The sequence below is a fragment of the Monodon monoceros genome, unplaced genomic scaffold (assembly GCF_005190385.1).
Source record: "Monodon monoceros isolate NGI ecotype Baffin Bay Population unplaced genomic scaffold, NGI_Narwhal_1 Super_Scaffold_19, whole genome shotgun sequence".
Lineage (NCBI taxonomy): Eukaryota > Metazoa > Chordata > Mammalia > Artiodactyla > Monodontidae > Monodon > Monodon monoceros.
The window spans coordinates 42,417,159-42,438,078 of NW_021703775.1; the positions used below are offsets into that span (position 1 = coordinate 42,417,159).

Consider the following 20,920-nt stretch of genomic DNA (forward strand, 5'->3'; position numbering starts at 1 on the left):
AAACTTTTAACTTTTTTTTTAGCAGTTTCTTCTGTCACTTAGCCCCAAATATAGTGAAAAAATGCCTACCCTAGTTTTTATTTTATTTTTTTACCCTAGTATTTCTTGGTTTATCCCTTTTAGGCATTATCTACTGACTTCCTGATAATGGTAGGTGAGATTTTAGCCTTTTTTATGTCCCATCTCTTTATTTTCTTACCCTGTCCTTCTAATTTGTTTCTTTATTATAAGTTTAGTTAAATCAGTAATCAGTATTCACATATAATGTTTCCTTCAGAGGCAGGTAGTGTATCATTATTACATTTTTCTTTTTTAAAAAAATAGTACTTTCCTAAAGTTACTAATTTTCTTTATCTTGGAATTTTTTTTTTTTTTTTTTTGGCTGCTTTGGGTCTTTGTTGCTGCGTGCAGGCTTTCTCTAGTTGTGGTGAGTGGGGGCTACTCTTTGTTGCCATGCGCGGGCTTCTCATTGCGGTGGCTTCTCTTGTTGCAGAGCATGGGCTCTAGGCATTCGGGCTTTAGTAGTTGTGGCACGAGGGCTCAGTAGTTGTGGCTCATGGGCTCTAGAGCGCAGGCTCTGTAGTTGTGGCGCACGGGCTTAGTTGTTCTGCGACATGTGGGATCTTCCCAGACCAGGGGTTGAACCTGTGACCCCTGCATTGACAGGCGGATTCTTAACCACTGTGCCAACAGGGAAGTCCCATAAAGTTACTAATTTTCTTGATTTGCATAATTTTCAGTAAATCCATCCTTAAATGTTCAACTGTTTTTCATGGGAGTTGAGATTAAGACTTTTCAGGCAGTTTCACCTGAGGGAAGTCCTTCTCACATAAAGAGATCATGTTCTTGGGGTCAAAGGGCCTGTTTTCATGATCCTAACATATGTCAGTATGACCCTAACCCAAGTTAAGCATGAATCAAATGGGAAACCCAAGCCTAGTAATCGAAAATTTGTTGCTCTCTAGATCCATACCTAGAGTGCTTAGCAGTTACTTTTTTCCCAGATTTCTAAAGTAATTTCATCTGATATCCTTAGTATATAAAAGCTGAACTGTTGCCTCTTTTTATATTCAGAGTTGTTTTAATTGTTATAAACAAACTTTCTCGGAGGCTGAAGAAACTTAACATAAAACTTACAGATTTTTTTTTTGTAAAAAAACATTCGTAGAAGATTTTGAATAAACCAAAGTTCTAAATTCTTAAAACTTGCTAATTCTTAGAAGAGCTTTATGCAAAGGAGACTATAGGCCTTTCTGGCAACTGAATAAATTTTGAAATGTCATTTGAGGAATGTTGGACATAAAATTTTAAAAGAAACTTTAGGACTTAATTTAAAAAATCACTTTAAGAGCACAGAGAAGCTTGGTAACAATTCTGTCAGGGCAAAGATAATATTTACATTATAAAATTTATTAAAGTGGGAATGAAATCACATGTGTTTATTGGGATGTTACATATCCATTCCAAAGTATAATCCAAATTATATATTGTCATGTAACAATGGGCTTGCACTGTAAACTTGTACAGTTTTTTTAGTTTACATACCTCTTCAGTAGTAATATCAAAACTAAAATCTTTGTCATCAGGATTAAATACCTAAGTTTTTTTTGTTTGTTTGTTTGTTTTTGCGGTACGCGGGCCTCTCACTGTTGTGGCCTGTCCCGTTGCGGAGCACAGACTCCGGACGCGCCGGCTCAGCAGCCATGGCTCACGGGCCCAGCCGCTCCGCAGCATGTGAGATCTTCCCGGACCGGGGCACGAACCCGTGTCCCCTGCATCGGCTGCCAGACTCTCAACCACTGTGCCACCAGGGAAGCCCAATACCTAGGTTTCTTAATAAAATATTACTGTAATGAACTGGAGGGGGGAAGGAAATGAATATTCTTTAGTTTGATTAATCACTATGAAAACAATTAGGAATATGCTCAAACAATATAATAAAAACAATGATTTATTGTATACGTGCATTTTATAGATATCATTACCGAAACCTTTTTCTTTCTGTCTTTTCTTTGTTGTCCTAAATGATAAGAGAAAAGGTTGAAAGAGAGAGAGTAAAGGGAAAAAGTTGTAAGAGCCTAGGCAAATTACTACTTTGGACTTCAATTTTCTGATTTACAGTGAAACTAGATAATCTCTAAAGTATTTTTTAGATCTAAATGTTATCATTTAGGAGATAGTCATGGGTGAGAGGTAATTTAAAGGAATTCAAATATAGAGTAAGGAAAATAGAAATAAAAAGATGGAAGAAGACTAGAGAGAAAAGATATTTACTGAATGTCTGTGATTCCAAATGAAATTTACATAACCGTAGTATACGTAACATTTTTACTAGGGTTATTCCTACTCTCTTTTCCCAGTTACAAACATACTTTTCTCCACAATGATAGCGTGACTAAACTAAGCTCTTATACATTAAGTAATATAGCCACAGTATGTACTCAATGAGGATTTAACTTACTGACAGAACATGTACCAGGTTGATTACATAAAACAGGATTTTCCCTTCAGCTCTCTGAATTTTTAACCATGACCTTCTGACCACGCTGTTGTCTTTTCTCTGCCGTGACACGTGATCTGACTGCTGCAGTGTAGTGTCCTTGTTTTTTTAAGTTACTAGTTCTGGGTGATACCTTTACCTAAGAGACCCACTTTTCCACTTATACTGCCATTTGCTTTGGGCAATTCATTACTCATTATTTGCTTTAAGTATAAATCAGTCACAAGTTGGATTTAACTCACTTTACTATTATTCTTGCTTCTGTACATCTCAAATTGTGGTTTAGGACTCTTGTTACTCAACTGATCTTTGGGACACAAACTTAGTAGGGAGTGTCTAGTCCAGACTGCCAAATGAGTTTTTAGCTTGGAGAATGTCACTTCATAACTCTTTTTTTTTTTTTTTTTAGATGTTGGGGGTAGGAGTTTATTAGCTCATTTATTTATTTTTGCTGTGTTGGGTCTTCGTTTCTGTGCGAGGGCTTTCTCTAGTTGTGGCAAGTGGGGGCCACTCTTCATCGTGGTGTGCGGGCCTCTCACTATCGCAGCCTCTCTTGTTGCGGAGCACAGGCTCCAGACACGCAGGCTCGGTAGTTGTGGCTCACGGGTCCAGTTGCTCCGCGGCATGTGGGATCCTCCCAGACCAGGGCTCGAACCCGTGTCCCCTGCATTAGCAGACAGATTCTCAACCACAGCGCCACCAGGGAAGCCCCCATAACTCTTAATAGTAAGCAACAATTTTTAAAACACTGTGCTTGGTCTCAGATCATTTATTCTTTTTATTTATTCAAACATTTGATTAGGATATATGCTAATTTTTAGAGAATAAGATAAGGTCTCTGCTGTCAGGGAGCTTACATTCTAGTGAGAAAGTGAGAGGCATAAAGGCAATTAGTATTGGAAGACCCATGATAGAATGATGTACCAAAAAGGGGGATTAGTTGTTATACTGTGGGGTGGGGCTGATGGAGTAAATAGTCTAGGATTGTAAGGATGATTCAGTGTTAAAAATGCAACAATGTAATTCACTACATTAACATATTAAATGAGAAGAATCAGATGGGAGTAGATGTAGGAAAAATTCAGCACCAGTTAAGATATTGGATAGGAATAGGAGGGAACTTAATTTGAAGAAAGGTATTCATCAGAAAATTACAGTGAACATTATGCATTCATGGGAAAACATTAAAAGCATGAAATTTGTGAACAAGGTAAAGGATAGCTCTTATCTCCATTATTATTTGTTAATACAGTAAGTAAAGAAACAGAAATGAGATGTACGATTGGAAAGGAGGAGATAAAACTGTCATTTGCTGACAGTATTTTTTTTACTGAGAAAATCCAAGAAAATGAACTGAATAAACTAAATTTTGAAAGGTTGTCAATCAGAAGTGCAATATACAAAAACTACAATTTTCCTATTATACACTAGCAATGACCAGGTAGCCAATGTGATAGAAAAAAAATCTATTTCACAAACAAAAACCCAAGGAGGAAAAAAAATCCTACTTAAATGTAAAGACATTTGGGGGGAAATTTTAAAATTTTACTAATGCAAATGTCAGTCTTTATCAAATTAATATTTTAAATAAAATCCTAATAAATCTCAACAAGCTTTTTCATAGAATCTTATAAATATCCTAACATTCATAGAAAAGAGCAGCATGTATGACTAAGCAGGACAATTTACTTGTTATTTATTTATTTATTTTAAGCAGGACAGTTTAGAAAGCAAAAACAAAAGAGAGGGAATTGCTCTAATAGAATCAAGATGCTAATAAAGGTATAGTAATATTTAGAAGGTTTTAATGACATAGGAATAGACAAATGGGTTAAAGGAACAGAATAGACTCCAAAAGTGTATCCACACTTACATGGGAATCTAGTATGATCATAGAGATCAGTGGGAAACAATAAGCTCTTCAGTAATTGATGTTGGGATAATTGATTATCAATATGGAAAAACTAAAAATTTTATTCAAGAGAACCTGCAAGAGTACCAACAAACAACCTGTTAGAGTTTAGCAGGGTTTCTAAAGATAAGAGCAATACACAAAAATTGATTGCATTTACATATCAGTAGTAACCTACTAGCAAATATATTTTAAAAATATTACATTCACACTAACAGCAAAAACTAGAAGGTATTTAAGACTATAGCTAATAAAAGGCCTTCCTAGAGAAAATTATAAAGTGGTTTTGAAAAAGGACTCTATGGATATGATCCCAAAAGCACAGCACCAAAAGCAAAAATAGACAAATAGGGTTGCATTAAGCTAAAAAACCTATGTGCAATAAAGGAAACAGTCAACAAAATGAAAAGGCAATCTATGGTAGTTATAAATGTAATTATAGTAATAGATTTTGATCAACTGATAATTATGGGGAACGATGAGTGTATACTGATGTAAACAAACAAACACACGCATAAGTAAATTGAAGATAGGTGAATATCAGATTATTGACATAGTTTCAAAGTATGTCTTCACAAAATAATAATTACAAGAGGAAAATAGTAACTATAATGGAGAAAAGTGGCAGATACCAGTTTAGTCAAATGATAAAAGTGAATATCATCAGTAATGGGCTAAATTGAAATCATGTACCCCCTCTTAGGATGCATTGGAGAAGATCAGAGCATCTCTTCTATATTTTTCCTGTCACAGATACATAACCTGAACTTAATTATGAGTAATATACGATTTAATCAGACAAACCCAATTGAAGGACATTCTATGAAAGTACTGGCCTGTAACCTTTTAAAGTGTCTAGGTCATGAATTTCAAGGAAAGATAGAAACTGTTCCAGCTGAACGAGACTAAAGATTGCAATTCAGATTACTGAATGCAAAGTGTGGTACTGAACTAGATCCTTTTCCTATAAATCCATTCCTGTTTGGAACAACAAACTTGAATAGATTCTAAAGATTGGATTATAATAACTGTATAATTGTTAATTTCCCAATTTTGATAGTTATATGTGTTTGTACAAGATAAATACCAAAATATTTGTGGACTGTTTGGTATCAGGTCAGCAATTCTCAGGTGGTTTAGGAAAAAGGCTGTACTTGTCCGTGCAACTCTTCTGTAAGTCTGATATTGCCCCATAGGTCATTTAGTGTGTTTCAGGTTTTTTGTTTTTTTTTTTTCCTCTGTGCGCTTTGGAATTTTTTTTTTTTTTTGCAGTACGCGGGCCTCTCACTGCTGTGGCCTCTCCCGTTGCGGAGCACAGGCTCCGGACGCGCAGGCTCAGTGATCATGGCTCATGGGCCCAGCCGCTCCGCGGCATGTGGGATCTTCCCGGACCGGGGCACGAACCTGTGTCCCCTGTGTCGGCAGGCGGACTCTCAACCACTGCGCCACCAGGGAAGCCCTGGAATTTTTTTTTTCCTGTGTATTCAAGTTCACTAATCTTTTGTTATAGTTTCCTATCTTCTGTTAAGCATATGCAATGAATTTTTCATTTCAGATACTGTATATTTTAGCTTTAGAAGTTCCATTTGGGTTTTTAAAAAGTAGTTTACATTTTTCTCCACATAATGTTTGTTTTTTTAAGTCCTTTAGTATATTCATAACAGCTGCTTTGAAATTCTTGCCTACTCTTTCCATGGTCTCTTTCATTTCTGGATCTGTTTTTATTAATTGTTTCCATTTTCTTTCCTGGTTACAAATCACTTTTTTTTTTTTTTGCTTCTTTGCATGTCTAGTAATTTTTTATTTTATATTGGACATTGTGATTATTACATTGTGGTGTCTGGATCTTGTTCTTTAAGCAGTGTTGAATTTTGTTTTGGCAGGTTGTCAAGTTACTTGCAATCAGCTTAATCCCTTTTTGTTTTGTTTTTTTGGCCGTTCTGCATGGCACGCGGGATCTTAGTTCCCTGACCAGGGATTGAACTCATGTCCCCTGCAGCGGAAGCACAGGGTCCCAACCACTGGACAGCCAGGGAATTCCCAGCTTGATCCTTTCAGTGCTTGTTTTAACAGCTTTGTTAGGGAGCTTCTGGAATAGCTTTTACTTAACTGCTAGTTTAGTTCCAAGACATGACTCTTCTGAGGTCTCTACTAATGCTCTAGGTGTTTACTCTGGCTGGTCGGAGCTTAAATTCCTCTGCACTTTGTGAGCTTTGGGTGTTGTTTAGCTTCCAGCTTTTCTGTGCTTGTACTCTGCTCAGCCTCCTGGAGTTTCAGGGTACATATGTTTAACTTTGGATTTAGCCAAAATCTTAAGGGCATATTTTGGGAGCTTTTTGTTTGTATAGCTCCCTTGTGTCTGGTATTCTTTAACTCCCTTGAACTCCAAACTTTGTCTCTTCAAGTTCAGCGAGACGTGGGCTACCCCTCCTTATACCTCATTCTGGAAAGTACCTTACTGCTTCGCCAGGGATTACAGTCTTGCATTACTTGCTGTTCGAAGTCTGAAAATAGTTATTTTGTATGTTTTGTACAGTTTTCTAATTCTTGATGGCAAAAGGGCAAATCTGGTACTAACTATTCCTTCCTATTTGATCTTTTAGCTGAGTTTAGTTGTATTATTTTCTCACTTAGTACTATGAGCAATCTCAGTGTAGATGGTTGAGCTGATCCAGTGTCAGGGATTGACAGTATGAATGTGATCAAAGGACAGAAGGATCATTGTTGGGAGGGCTGGCAAGAGAATAGTTGAAGTAAAAGCAATAGTTCTCAGAGTATGGTTTGAGGATCCTTTCAGAGGGTCCATAGGAGTTTCCTACTTCCAAGTAAATATCCATGTGAAGCTGATTTTTTCTTCATATACATGAACCAAAATAACACAAACAGTAGATTGAATGCAGAAGCAAAGATGAACATCAGCCTCTTAAGTTAAACCAGATATTAAAGAGATTTGTAAAAATAGTGAAACAATGCCAGTCTTCTCACTAAAATTTTTTTTGGTTTGGTATTTGTAAGCATGTAATAGGTTTATTATTTTTTTAATGAGTTAATAAGTAAACAAGTAATTGTGAAATTTTCTGTTTTATTTTCTAATACAGTAAATATTGATAAATATAGCCCACAAAAACAGAAGAATTGCTGAAATAAAGCACCATAAAGTGCTGTCTAGGGAAGGAACTGAAGGCATTAGGAGTGCAGTAGACAGTGTAGAAAAAGGAAGGGATTAAGGAATGAGAGGTTTCTGTTCAGTTCCTATTCTCTATTGGATAGGTGTCAATTTCTTTACTTCTCTGCATTCTCGCGTGGACGTGCCTGCATTTAAAGTCGTAGGATAGTACTCTGTCCCAGCAACTTCTTAGGTTTCTGCTTTATAATACTATGCACTCAGCCCTTGCATAGGGAACCCTGATTTACTGTCTGCCATTTCACCTGGCAATGTCTTTTTCTAGTTTGCTCTCCTTGTCCTAATGAGGAGCTAGATCATCCTTACTTATGTTCTGGCATTAACTTACCCTTCTGTTCTGGTGCCACCAGTTTTACTTAAATTTCCCATTCTTTAAAAAAAAATTTTAATTAAAAATTTAAATTTTCTTCAGCTTTATTGACATATAGTTGACAAATAAAATTGTAATATACTTAAAGTATATATAGTGGTGGTTTGATGTATGTATACATGTGAATGGATTCCCACCATCTAGCTAATTAACATGTCCATCACCTCACATTTTTACCTTTGTGTGTGTATGTGTGAACATTTAAGTTCTACACTCTTAATACATTTCAATTATATAATACAGTAGTTACCATGTCTTACATTAGATCTTTAGGCCTTATTCATCTTGTAGCTGAAAGTTTGTATCCTTTTTTCAACCTCTCCATATTCCCACCCAACTCCCCCGCTCCCAGACGCAGGCAACTGCTTTTCTACTCTCTGTTTCTATGAGTTTGACTTTTTTTTTAGATTCTACATATAAGTAAGAATATGTAGTATTTTTCTCTTTCTGGCTTATTTCACTTAGCATGATGCCCTCAAGTTTCATCCATGTTTTCACAAATGGCAGGATTTCCTTCTTTTTCATGTCTGAATAATATTCTTCTCTCTGTCTCTCTCTATATATACATGTGTATGTTTGTGTATGTGTGTGTGTGTGTGTATATATATATATAAATATATATATTTCCTATGTTTTTTATCCGTTTATCTGTTGAAGGACATTTGGGTTGTTTCCATATCTTGGCTATTGCAAATAATGCTGCAGTGAACGTGGGAGTGCCAGTACCTCTTTGAGATCCTGTTTATTTCCTTTGGCTTATATACCCAAAGTGGGATTGCTAGATCATATGTTAGTTCTATTTTTAAGTTTTTGAGGAACCTCCACAGTGGTTGCATCAGTACATTCTCAAGAGCAGTGCACAAGGGGTCCATTTTCTCCACATCCTCACCAGCACTTATGTCTTGTCTTTTTGATGATTGCCATTCCAACAGGTGTGAGGCTCTTTGTGGTTCTGATTTGCATTTTCCTGATTATTAGTGATGTTGAGCACCTTTTCATGTACCTGTTGGCCATTTGTATGTCTTTTTTGGAAAAATGCCTATTCAGTTCCTCTGCCCATTTTAAAATCAGATTTTTTTTTTTTTTTTTGCTATTGAGTTGTATGAATACTTTGTGTATTTTGGACATTAACCCCTATTAGATATATGATTTGCAAATATTTTCTCCCACTCAGTAGTTTACCTTTTCATTTTGTTGATTGTATACATCGCTGTCCAGAAGCTTTTTAGTTTGATGTTAGTCACGCTTGTTTATTTTTGCTTTTGTTGCCTTTGTTTTTGGTGTCACTGAATTTCTCATTCTTAATGGTGTCCTACCTATTATTCTTGTTCAGTTTCTGCTACTTCAAACTCATTCAACCCTTTGTTTTTGTTTTTGTTTTTGCTGTACGCGGGCCTCTCACTGTTGTGGCCTCTCCCGTTGCGGAGCACAGGCTCCGGACACGCAGGCTCAGCAGCTATGGCTCATGGGCCTAGCCGCTCCGCGACATGTGGGCTCCTCCCGGACCGGGGCACAAACCCACGTCCCCTGCATCGGCAGGCGGACTCTCAACCACTGTGCCACCAGGGAAGCCCCCCTTTGCTTTTATTGAATCTACAAAGTTTACCCAAGATAAGCGTGTTCTCTTGTGTCATCACTCCACTCTTTAATTTCTCAGGGACATTGCCCACTCAAATATAGCCTCCATTTTCCAGTGAGAAGATACAATATTTATTGGTTATCAGCCTATATTTTACATTCTTGATTTAAATAGATTTATTTTGGGTTGTGGAAATATATATACTCAAAAGGAATAAAATGTTATTCATTGCAGGAAGGTGGAGAGACAAAATGAGAATGAAGGGCAACATCTGACTTACATTTTGCCACTGTCTTTGAAATATCAGATGCATTTATATCAATTAAAAGCACAGAATACATGTCAGAGTAATCATATGTCCTTTTAGATCATCTGTTAATGAAGATGAATACACAGTTTGTTTATAGAAAAAATGTATTATATGATTATTTTTAGTCATCTATAAGTTGATAGGTATATTTCAATATAACTTTTAAAGTATTTCTTTTTTTATTTCTTACAGTAATCCTAAATCGGAGAGTCAGAGAGTAAATAAAAAAGTAAACAATGATGCCTCACTTAGAATTCATAATCTATCCATTTTGGTGAGACAGATAAAATTTTATTACCAGGTAAGTGGTTCTTTTTTTAATCTAGTATTTTAATAACTCCTTGCATATTCACATTTTTGTGTTGTTTAGTATCGATGACCTAGTATATACTAAATGCTTATTATATATCAGATACTGGTCTGTTTGCTGGAGGTTGAGTAGTAATAACACAGTTTATTTCTTATGCAGTGTTAAAGATGCAAGCATGCACTTCATAATTATCTAATTTACAGATAAGTTTTGTATTTTATGAATTTAAAATTTTTTAAATTTCCTGAGAATTTATATAGTGCAACACTTTGTTAGCCTACTAGAATTTTGCCTTTGAACAGTATACTTTTTATTCCTTTTTTTAACTTAAATTGGATGCATATTTCAGAGTTTGAACATGAGCATTTTTTTTTTTAATTTAATTTAATTTTATTTTTGGCTGTGTTGGGTCTTTGTTGCTGTGCGCAGGCTTTCTCTAGTTGCGAGGAGCGGGGGCATCTCTTCATTGTGGTGTACGGGCTTCCATTGCAGTGGCTTCTGTTGTTGCAGAGTACGGGCTCTAGGCGTGTGGGCGTCAGTAGTTGCAGCACGCAGGCTCAGTAGTTGTGGTGTGCGGGCTCTAGGGCGTGCAGGCTTCATTAGTTGTGGTGCACGGGCTCAGTAGTTGTGGCGCATGGGCTTAGTTGTCTGTGGCGTGTGGAATATTCCCAGACCAGGGCTTGAACCTGTGTCACCTGCATTGGCAGGTGGATTCTTTTTTTTTTTTTTTTTTTTTTTTTTTGCGGTATGTGGGCCTCTCACTGTTGTGGCCTCTCCCATGGTGGAGCACAGGCTCCAGACGCGCAGGCTCAGTGGCCATGGCTCATGGGCCCAGCCGCTCCGTGGCATGTGGGATCTTCCTGGACCGGGGCATGAACCCATGTCCCCTGCATCAGCAGGCGGACTCTCAACCACTGCGCCACCAGGGAAGCCCTTAAGCTGTTCTTATTTTGTATTTTAGTTCTGTTTTTAAACCCCATAAATTAAATATTGAAAGTACTGTTAAATAAATCAAATCAGTGTTCTTTTAGATCAAGCTACATGTTTTCCTTTTTTTCCTCCTCATGGTTTTCTTTTGTTATCTCAGACCTGCCTTTGGTATTATTTTCTTACCGAAGTCATCTTTTGATTGTTTGTTTAGAGAAGGTTTGTTGATAGTAAAGTTTATCAATATCTGTCTGAAAATGCCTTTATTTCACCCTTGTTCTTGCAAGGTAATTTTATTGGGTATGTAGTTTTAGGTTAACAATTACTTTTCTCTCAGTGTTTTGCAGATTTTTACCTTCTCTCTCTGGAGTCCTTTTTGTTTTGGAGAAACCAGCTATCAGTCAAATATTTGTTCTTAGGTTAAACTGTCTTTTTCTCTCTCCTGGCTGCTACTACTGTCTCTTCTAATATTGCTTCTTTTCTATTAATCTGATATTCCTCAGATATTTTTATTATGTGTATATTAGACTTTCCTACTCTATCCTCCATGCTTATTAAACTTTCTTTTACATTACAGTCTACAGTCTTGTGCTACATCCTGAGTATTTTTTTTCAAAACTATCTCTGCAGTTTGATAATTTGCCCCTCATATCTTCTGTTTAACCCACTGATTAAGTTTTGCCTCTCAGTAATCATAGCTTTCATTTGTAGAAGTTCTCTTTGGTTCATCTGCCTTTTCATTTTGTTTATTAATCATTCTTTTAAAATTTTTTCCTTCCTTTATCTCTTCAGAAATTTTTAAAATGTCTATTTTTTATTTTATGTTGGATAATTACAAAATCTGAAATCAGATCTATGGGGATCTGAATCTGCCCTTTGTTTTCTGCTTGCTGTTTCTCGTGGTGGTAGCTGTTGTGGCAGTGTGTGTGTGTGTGTGTGTGTGTATGTGTGTGTTAATTGTGAGCTCATTTTGTTGGGGGAAATTTATCTGTGGGAAAATACTTCTGGGTCTGAGCCAAGGATGCATTGCTTCAGAGAGGATTTGTTTCCTTTTGTGTGGCCAAGCCTGAAACACTTTTCATTTAATTTATTTTAAGCAGCTTTATGTTATTATAGAAGCATACTTGTATGCTGTATATAGAAAACTAGAAAAAATGAGAAAATACAAACATAATTTCAGGGCCTGGAGATTACCATTATTAGCACCTGAATATATGTACTTCTGGATCTCTTTTTCTGCATTTGTGTGTTTGTAAATTATGTATTTGTGTTTACATATGTATTTTTTAACTGGGACCACATTATCGCAGATTCTTAGGGAAACAACCCTCCTCAATCTCAAGCAAAGGCCAAGAAGAACTGCTTCTTCTGTGTCTTATTTGCAGGGTTCAGTTTTTAATTTTGTTTTATCTTTTGACAGTTACCTTTTTATTTTCTTTTGAGCTAAGTCAATAAATTTTAAAAGATTTTTAAAAAGCTATCCAGCATTTTTGAACTCCTTCCTTCCTTTCTTTCTAATATTTAGTATTCCTCATTGCCAGAAATAAAAGTCTGTGCTAGGTTTTTTTTAAACTTAAAAAATTTTTTTCCTGTATTCCTTCTCTCATTTTCCTCTCTTTGATTTGAGTGAGTTAGGTTCTATGTTATATCTGTTTTGTCTTTTATTCTTATTTTGTGTCAGTATTTCTAGATACATTAAACAAAAGACTAGATAAAGGGATGCAGTGACTCATTTTGACAATCTTCATCAATCTTGCCCTTATTGGAATGTTGTTAGATCTTTGGTTTCACACTATCTTTAGGGAGATGCAAGTTTTTCTTGAAAATTTTGTGAGACTCCTTGGGAAAGAAGACATAAAAGGCAAGGGGATTTCTTTATCAGAATCTTAAATCATTTGTCAGTGCAGCCTAATTCTGTGTTGTCTACTATTGCTTTTTTTTTTTTAACAACTTTATTCAGATATAATTCACATACTGTATAGCCCATTTAAAGTGTCCTATTCAGTGGTTTTTAGTATATATACAGAGTTATACAGCCATCTACACCACCAATTTTGGAACATTTTTATCACCCCAAAAAGAAACCCTGTATCCGTTAGCAGTCACTCCCCATTTCCCCGAACCCTACATACACACTCATCACCACCACCACCACCCCAGCCTTAGGCATCTGCTAATCTATTTTCTGTCTCTATAGACTTGCTTATTGTAGACATTTCATAAAAGTGCAATTGTACAGTATGTGGTCTTTTGTTACTGGCTTCTTTCATTTAGCATAATGATTTCAAGGTTCATCAATGTTGTAGCATGTAGTAATGTTTCATTCTTTTTTATTAAACTACTGTTTTCTTGTTCTTTGTCTTCCTCCTGCCCAAGCTAGGTATTGAAATTGTCTTTGTATTGATCATATTAATTTAATGAAGTTATAGTCACAGAGATATTTGGGGATGAGGGAATTGTAAAATCCATCAGTTCAATGGTTTAGATAAGAGGTTCTTAGTGGAGGGTGATTTTATCACCTGGGGGACATTTAGCAATGACTAGAGACATTTTTGGTTGTCGTACCTAAGAGTACTACTGGCATTAGTGGATAGAAGCCAGGAATGTGGCTAAGCATCTTGCAATGCACAGGACATTTCCTCGTGATTAAGAATTATCCAGCCCAAACAAACATGTGCCTGTCAAATCCAAAACATTATATCACATTGAATTATAGTTCTCTCAGTAGATGTGCTTAACTTTTATGTCACAGGGACAAAGTGGTATAAAAATCTATCTTAAATTCTGGAGTCCAGATATTTAAAATATTTGCATATTTGTCTTTAATATGACATATATGAAATATTTAATAATGTGAAATATTTAATTAACGATATAATAATCAAAATGTATTTTATATAGTGTATTTAAATCCTGGCTCTCTGTTATGTAGCAGTTGTATAAATGGTACAAATTACTTCCTTGAGCTTTAACGTCTTCATCTATAAAATGAAGATAATACTTAGCTGGCAGCTGAGCATTACATAAATTAATAGAGATGAACGTCTCAGTGTTTCCTGAGCCAGACACAGTTTTAGGTGTTGGGGATGTGGTCGTAAGTGGCAAACATAACAAATAAGATTCCTGTCCTCACAGAGAAGGAGAAACTGGCTAAGCTGACCAAGAAGGAGATACAGGAGGGAAACTAGACAAGCCGTGGTATCACGAAAGCCTACAAAATAAAGTGCTTCTAAAAAGAGGGAATGTCAAAAACATACTTGAGGGAATTGATTGCAAAGGGGCACAGGGAAGCTTTTTGAAATAATGAAAATGTTGACATCATTACTGAAATGGTGGTTTCAAAACTGTGTACATTTGTCAAAACTCATTAAATTGTACACATAAAATTGGTGATTTTTATTGCATGTACATTACACCTCAATAAGTCTGATTTCTAGAAAATGTATATGTCATTGACAACAATTTTTTAAAAAGGGCAAAGGAGCTGTTCTAGATGAAGGGAGACTAAAGAGGTGTGACAAGTGGAGACTGTGTATCTTTGGTTGGATTCTGAATCTCTCCCCCCAAAAGCTATAAAGAATATTTTGATGGAAAATGTGGAAATATGAATGTGGATTATATATTAAAATGTATTGTATCAATGTTAAAAATAAATTATCCAGCCCAAAATGTTAGTTGTGCTAAAATTGAGAAGCCCAAATGTTAATAGTGCCAAGATGATATTATTATTAATGACTTGATTTGTCTTGACTGTCACCATTTTTTAGACACACCTGTAAATATTTCATTAACATTTGCAGGATGACCACTTACACCCTTTTCTTTTAATTAATCTAAGTTTGAATATCAGTGAACTATTGTAACTTAGAGCTAGAAGTGATTGAGTATCTTAACATTTTGTCAACATAGTTTCAGATACTTAAAATATTACTGAGCATTGAAATTCCACTTGTACCACTGAACCAGTTTACCAAACCCTCTCTACCCGCTCCCTTTCATGCTTCATAGTCTTCCATAAAATCTTTCTAAGGCACTTCTAGGGTATCTTCAGAAATAGGTCATCCATCTTATTTACATGATTAATTGACTTACTAAAATGATTTTTTATTTTCATGTGTAAAACCAAGATAGACATGACCCAGTTTAATATATTGACAGATTTCAAATTAAAGGCCAAATCAGTGCAGTTATTGTCATCTGTTAAATTACCTGACTGTTGGGAAAACCAAAAATTTCCCTGAAAATCTTTCTCAAACAATCAAAAGTATTTTGTTGTATCTCATACACCCCTCAGAAAAAGTATTTGAGGTAAAATATTTTATACATTTTGATTGTCTGACTCGCAGAAGGAGTGAGTTTGGATAGGTTAAAATTCACAAATGTATGATGTCTCCAGGTTGGTTTGTTTTTTAATGTGTTGTTAAGCATCAAGATCATCTTGCAAAAATGATTCTTAGGGAGGAAGAAAATTGACAGAATACCCTGAGATGATTGTTAGTGGGGGGAATTATTTCAGTGAATCTTTTCAGTAATGATAAGTTAATTTAAGTGTTAGTATTCTTGCCTTTTTTATTTTAATGATGTGGAATATGTAAAAGCTCAGTAAAAATTACAATATTCAGATTGCCCTTCTTTTCTGCTGCCTTTCATTGAATGCCAAGGCATTGAAGCTGTAGTGATAAACAGGACAGGCCGTGGCCCTGTTCTCTAGTAGAGGGATAATAGACAAGTAAATAACTAAATCAAATAATTTTGATTGTGATAAATAAGGACAGTGAATGTGAGAGGTCTTGAGAGCAGTAACTGGTAACTTTAGATTATCAGAAAGACTGTTGAACATACACTTCATTACGTTTAAGTGGCAATTCAGACCTTTTCAAATAATTGCTTGATACATAGCAAGCATCTCTTTTTGTCTTGCAAATAAATATTTAAAAATTTTCAAGTCAGAATATAAGTAAATTATAGCTGTTATGGAAAATTACCTTGGTGCTTTGATTTTTTTTTAAAGTTATTTTTATTCCTGTGAATGAAGGCAAGAAGGTGAATTTGATTATCAGAGACACAGTTTACAAATAAAAATCTTAGTCCATTTTTAGAATTCTGTCAGCAGCCGTTGTTTGGTATGACTGCACAAGCTGCAGTTTAAATAAATACTAAAAGAAGTAAGGTGGTTCTTCAGCCACCATTAAAATAATGAACTGAATCATTTGAGGCCTAAAAGACAAGAACACTTTACAATTAATAAATTTATTAGGAAGTTTTTGCATGTTTGACGTCACTAATAGTAAAAGTAAAAATTAGGTCTAGTACCATTAATTTAGTTGCCAGAGAAAGCAGGTACTTTTTAAGGTTTTTCTTTAACATCTGTTATAATAAGCAACATTTGGAGTATTTTTGATACTTTGGTCAGATTTTCTTTTCTTTTAACATCATTCATTTAATTTTTTTCTACATGCTACTAAAATATAATAAAATAGTCTTAATTCTTTTCACTAGTAACATGGATAAAATGCTGAATACAAATAGTATGATAAATGTAATTATGTTTGAGTTTTTAAAACAGATTTAGAGTCCCAAAGGAGAGACTGTCATTCCAGTATATTCTAGAAATCTTTGAAGCCCATATTTAGTACCTTAGAAATGTATAGTTTTAGTTTTAGTATTTTGTTCAGTGTGATTCAAGAAAGGGAAATGAGCCCAGACCTTTCCCAGAAGTATTGTTTAAGTCCTTACTGTGAAGGAAATGTTATGGGTAACTTGTAGGAAGAAGGAGAAACCTGGTTTAAGTTGTCTTTGAATAGTCTCTAGGGTCTGTCTGGCACAAACTTGAAATAGTCTTTCTTAAGTGCTTTAGCAACATGAATTTCAATTCACAGAAACTTGTGTATCAGTTTTAAAAGTTTCTAAACTAAAACTAAAAAAATAGTTAATATACCATTTTTATAGAAAAGTTATACAAAGCCAATTAAAAATAATAGGAATGAAATGACTTGTATCTTTCAAAGCACTTCTATTATTTTCCTATTAAGATAATCTCTGCCAGTTCTTTCTTGTTCTGTCTTTATTTTTATTAATTATTTATGTTCTGCAAATTTTTCTGGACTGTCTTCATACCAGGATAGATTTTCTACCAATTTAGTGAAGCTTTGCTTTAGTGGTCTTGAAAATTCTCAAATTCTCTATATTTGAATATTTGCATATCTTTCAAAACTTGCATCCTTCTCCTTATCTCCACCTCTTGCTCCCTGGTTTCATTTTATTGTTAGCGCTTATCACCAAAAACATTTACTTATTTTCTTTCTACCCCTTCGAAAATGTAAATTCCATGGGAGCAAGGATTTTTGTTTCTTCATTGCTTTATTTCCAGTATCTAGAATAATGTCTGACAGATAATAAACATGCAATAAATATTTGTTGAATGAGTGGCTGTCCTGATTTTCTCAAAACTTTCTCCACTTTCTGTTGTATTGCTAAAATTATTTCTTTTTCTATACATTTTTTTTTTTTTTTTTTTTTTTGCGGTACGTGGGCCTCTCACTGTTGTGGCCTCTCCCGTTGTGGAGCACAGGCTCCGGACGCGCAGGCTCAGCAGCCATGGCTCACGGGCCCAGCCGCTCCACGGCATGTGGGATCTTCCCGGACCGGGGCACGAACCCATGTCTCCTGCATCAGCAGGTGGACTCTCAACCACTGCGCCACCAGGGAAGCCCAATGATTGCTTTTTTTAATGCATCTCTCTTATGTATGCTTTCTTTTAAATATGTACAGATATAGTCCTGAAAATTTTGCTTTAGGGCAAGGAAACTAAAAATTGCAATTAATTTGAAATTTATTTCTTTAAGTCCATTTAGCTGTTACATACTTGGCTATAGAATATTTTATCTTGGCATAACTTGCTTTTAACTGGAAAACTCATTTATTAAATATCCAAACTCAGTATCAATCCTTGGAATAAGCGATTTTAGCAATTTTTGACACTATTCTTAACTGTATTTACTAATGTGATGCACATACTGAATATGTAGTTTTCTCTAAATGTGTGCATATTTTTGGTGTTAGTTTTTTTAAGATAGTAAATATAATACTGAAGAAATTTTTTGAAACTTTCTAATACATATCTGAAAGAAATTACAGATAAAAGATCAATTCTACCTAGCCTCTGGTGTCATGTCACACTCTGGCTATGGGAAACCGCTTTTGTGGATCTAGAATCACACATCTTTAAAAAGTAATAAAGGTTAACTTTTCATGGTTATTTGCTTCCTCATCATAGTATTAAGTAAAGAATGATTCAGAAGGAATTGAATACTTAACAAAAAATTATTCCTCAGCAACTAGTTATGTCTGAATGTGTAGTGAAAGCCAAATTGTAAAGACACTCACAGTTATTTCATAATCTTGCAAAGATTCAGTATTATCACATTAAACTAATCAATCCTGTAGTCTAATTCATCCCAGACCCTTTGTAGCCTGTCATTGTTAGTAGTTATAGTGATAGACATGATGTGTTCTCTCATTTCCTCAAAGAAGAGGTAGTATAAACAGAAGATGCATACTTAGTGTATAACCAAAATGAGTAATTTGGAGGCATTCAATTTTCTGAATCATCCTGTACCATCAGAATTTGTATATATTCTTGTCACAAAGAATTTGACAGAAGTCAAAGGAAGTAAAACATGAATTGTAGATAGGAGAGAAATAATGAGTCACTGAGGAAGAGCTCACTTTCATGAAATACTCATAAGATAGGATTTTTAATGAACTAACTAGCTTTCTTAATTTTACTATCAGTTGATTTTTTAGTTCTCTCAGAGAGAAGTAGCAAAAAAAAGCTCAAGAAGAATACACATACTTGATCTTTTAATTGAGGAAAGTTGTTTAATTATCTAATACCTAAAATTCAGATTTCCAAATAATAGGTATTAGACCAGTTCAACTTGGACACTTATTTGATGGACATTTGATATGTTTATTAACTTAAGCCTATCTGATAATTATAATTTTAGTTATTTAATTCATTAACTTATAGTTACAAAAGATTTAAGACTTTTTAGACATCTTTTTTTTCACATTTTTTAAGCTTTTTAATTGCAGTATACCTCTGTAGGTATAGGATGCCTACAGAGATGTGCACGAATCATAAGTTACAGCTTGTTGAGTAATTATCCTGTCAGCATTACCCATATAACAACCTTTGGGTATCTTTTTATAGGAGACTTTGCAGCAGTTGATTATGATGTCTTTGCCAAATGTCTTAATCATTGGCAAAAATCCCTTTTCTGGTAAGTATTAAAATTAGCATAATGTGATAATAAAGTCTTATCTTTGTGTAATATTATGATGCTTACCAAGATCTTGCTAATTTCCATTAACTCACTAGGTTTTTTGTGAGTCTATAGGGAAAGTTGGAGGTGATATTCCATTTTATATAGAGAAAGTAAACAGAATATTTGTAAGTCGTAGATGGGATCAGACATACATTTTACATTAAGTCCAGTGTTTTTTTTTTTTACTCTACCAAGTCGATACTTTTCTGTGATGATTTTTAGTGTCTTATAAACAAGTATAGAAGATAAGTACAGCAGTTATAAGCTTAAAAGAACATAACCTTAGAAAAGAAGTGATTTTGAAATAATTTCTAGGTTTTATAGCTACTATCTACCATTGCCAAAGTTGTTTGAATCTGAGGTTTTACTGATTGATATGTTGTAATTTATATTAAATTACTTTTGAGTGGAAAAAAGATGAGAAGCAGTTTCTTAGATAATTTAAATTATTTTCTTCAAAGTTTCTGCCCTTTACCAGATTTTAAGTGCGACATGTTCAGGGTTTTAATTTTTGAACAGTTGGGGAAATTAGCAGCTACCTAACAGTTTCAACAAAGGACTTATTCTTACAGGCTACATGTAACCCAAATCAAGTATATCTTCTCCAATTCCCAGTCTCACCCTCAGTCAAAACAAACAAAAATAAAACCAAAATAAAAACGAAATCCAAGCAGCTGTTTTCATTGAGCAAACTACAAATTAGATGGGGTGAATTAGGAGTTTAGATACTCTTTCGAGATATTCTGGAATATTTTAATATACAAATAAAAAATGTAAAAAACATTTTGTATGTAGAATGGAATTGTTTTCAATTCCACATGCATTTAATAATTACTTACCAAGTTAGAGGGACCAGGAATATAAAGAAAATGGTTTATGCTCTGGAGGGTCTTGTGTTGTGGCGAGAGATACACAGATTACTGGGAAATCATGTAATAATTAGTGCAAAGTAGAGAGATGTAAGAATGTTAAGGCTTATAAAATATGGAGCCATTGATTATTCTTAAAGTTGGTAGATTAGTGAGGGTTGGAGACCATTGGTGGTTGGGTCAGGGAAGACTACACAGAGATGTTAGAGCTGTGCCTAGGATTGTGATTAGATTAGTAAGTAGTTCATTAGAGGGACGAAGGGTAGGGAAGAAAGACAGGCAGAGGGAGTAACAGAAGTTAAGGCAGTGGTATGTGTATATACGTATGTATATTTGGGGAAGCATGATTAGTGTGGCTAAGAAAGTAGGTTGTTTCATGGAGAGTAGGAGGAAATGTTTGAGAAGACAGATTGGCCTGATGGTGAAATTCTGGCCAGAGAATTGACTTTTTTTTTGTCAGCTGAATGTTTTAAGAAAATGTGAATTGAATGCTGTTGGACAGTGAATGTACTGTCCAGTTCTGTTACAGACCATAAACTTTATCCAGCTTGTTATATACATTTATTTTACCAGCCTCACCGTAACTGATATTTAAGGTTTTGATTTTCATGAATCTACGCAGGGGAAAG

The 20,920-nt window shown here is 34.9% G+C and overlaps 1 protein-coding gene across 8 annotated transcripts in view; it reads left to right on the forward strand.

Annotated features, from left to right (window-relative positions):
- Window positions 1–20,920, forward strand: part of CCDC88A (coiled-coil domain containing 88A) — a 126,260-nt gene that overhangs the window by 19,971 nt on the left and 85,369 nt on the right. For all 8 annotated transcript variants that reach the window (XM_029231992.1, XM_029231991.1, XM_029231993.1 and 5 more), the window contains exons 3-4: window positions 10,048–10,156; window positions 19,308–19,377. In XM_029231992.1, coding sequence (XP_029087825.1) covers window positions 10,048–10,156; window positions 19,308–19,377 — 179 coding nt within the window. The remainder of the gene's footprint in view (window positions 1–10,047; window positions 10,157–19,307; window positions 19,378–20,920) is intronic.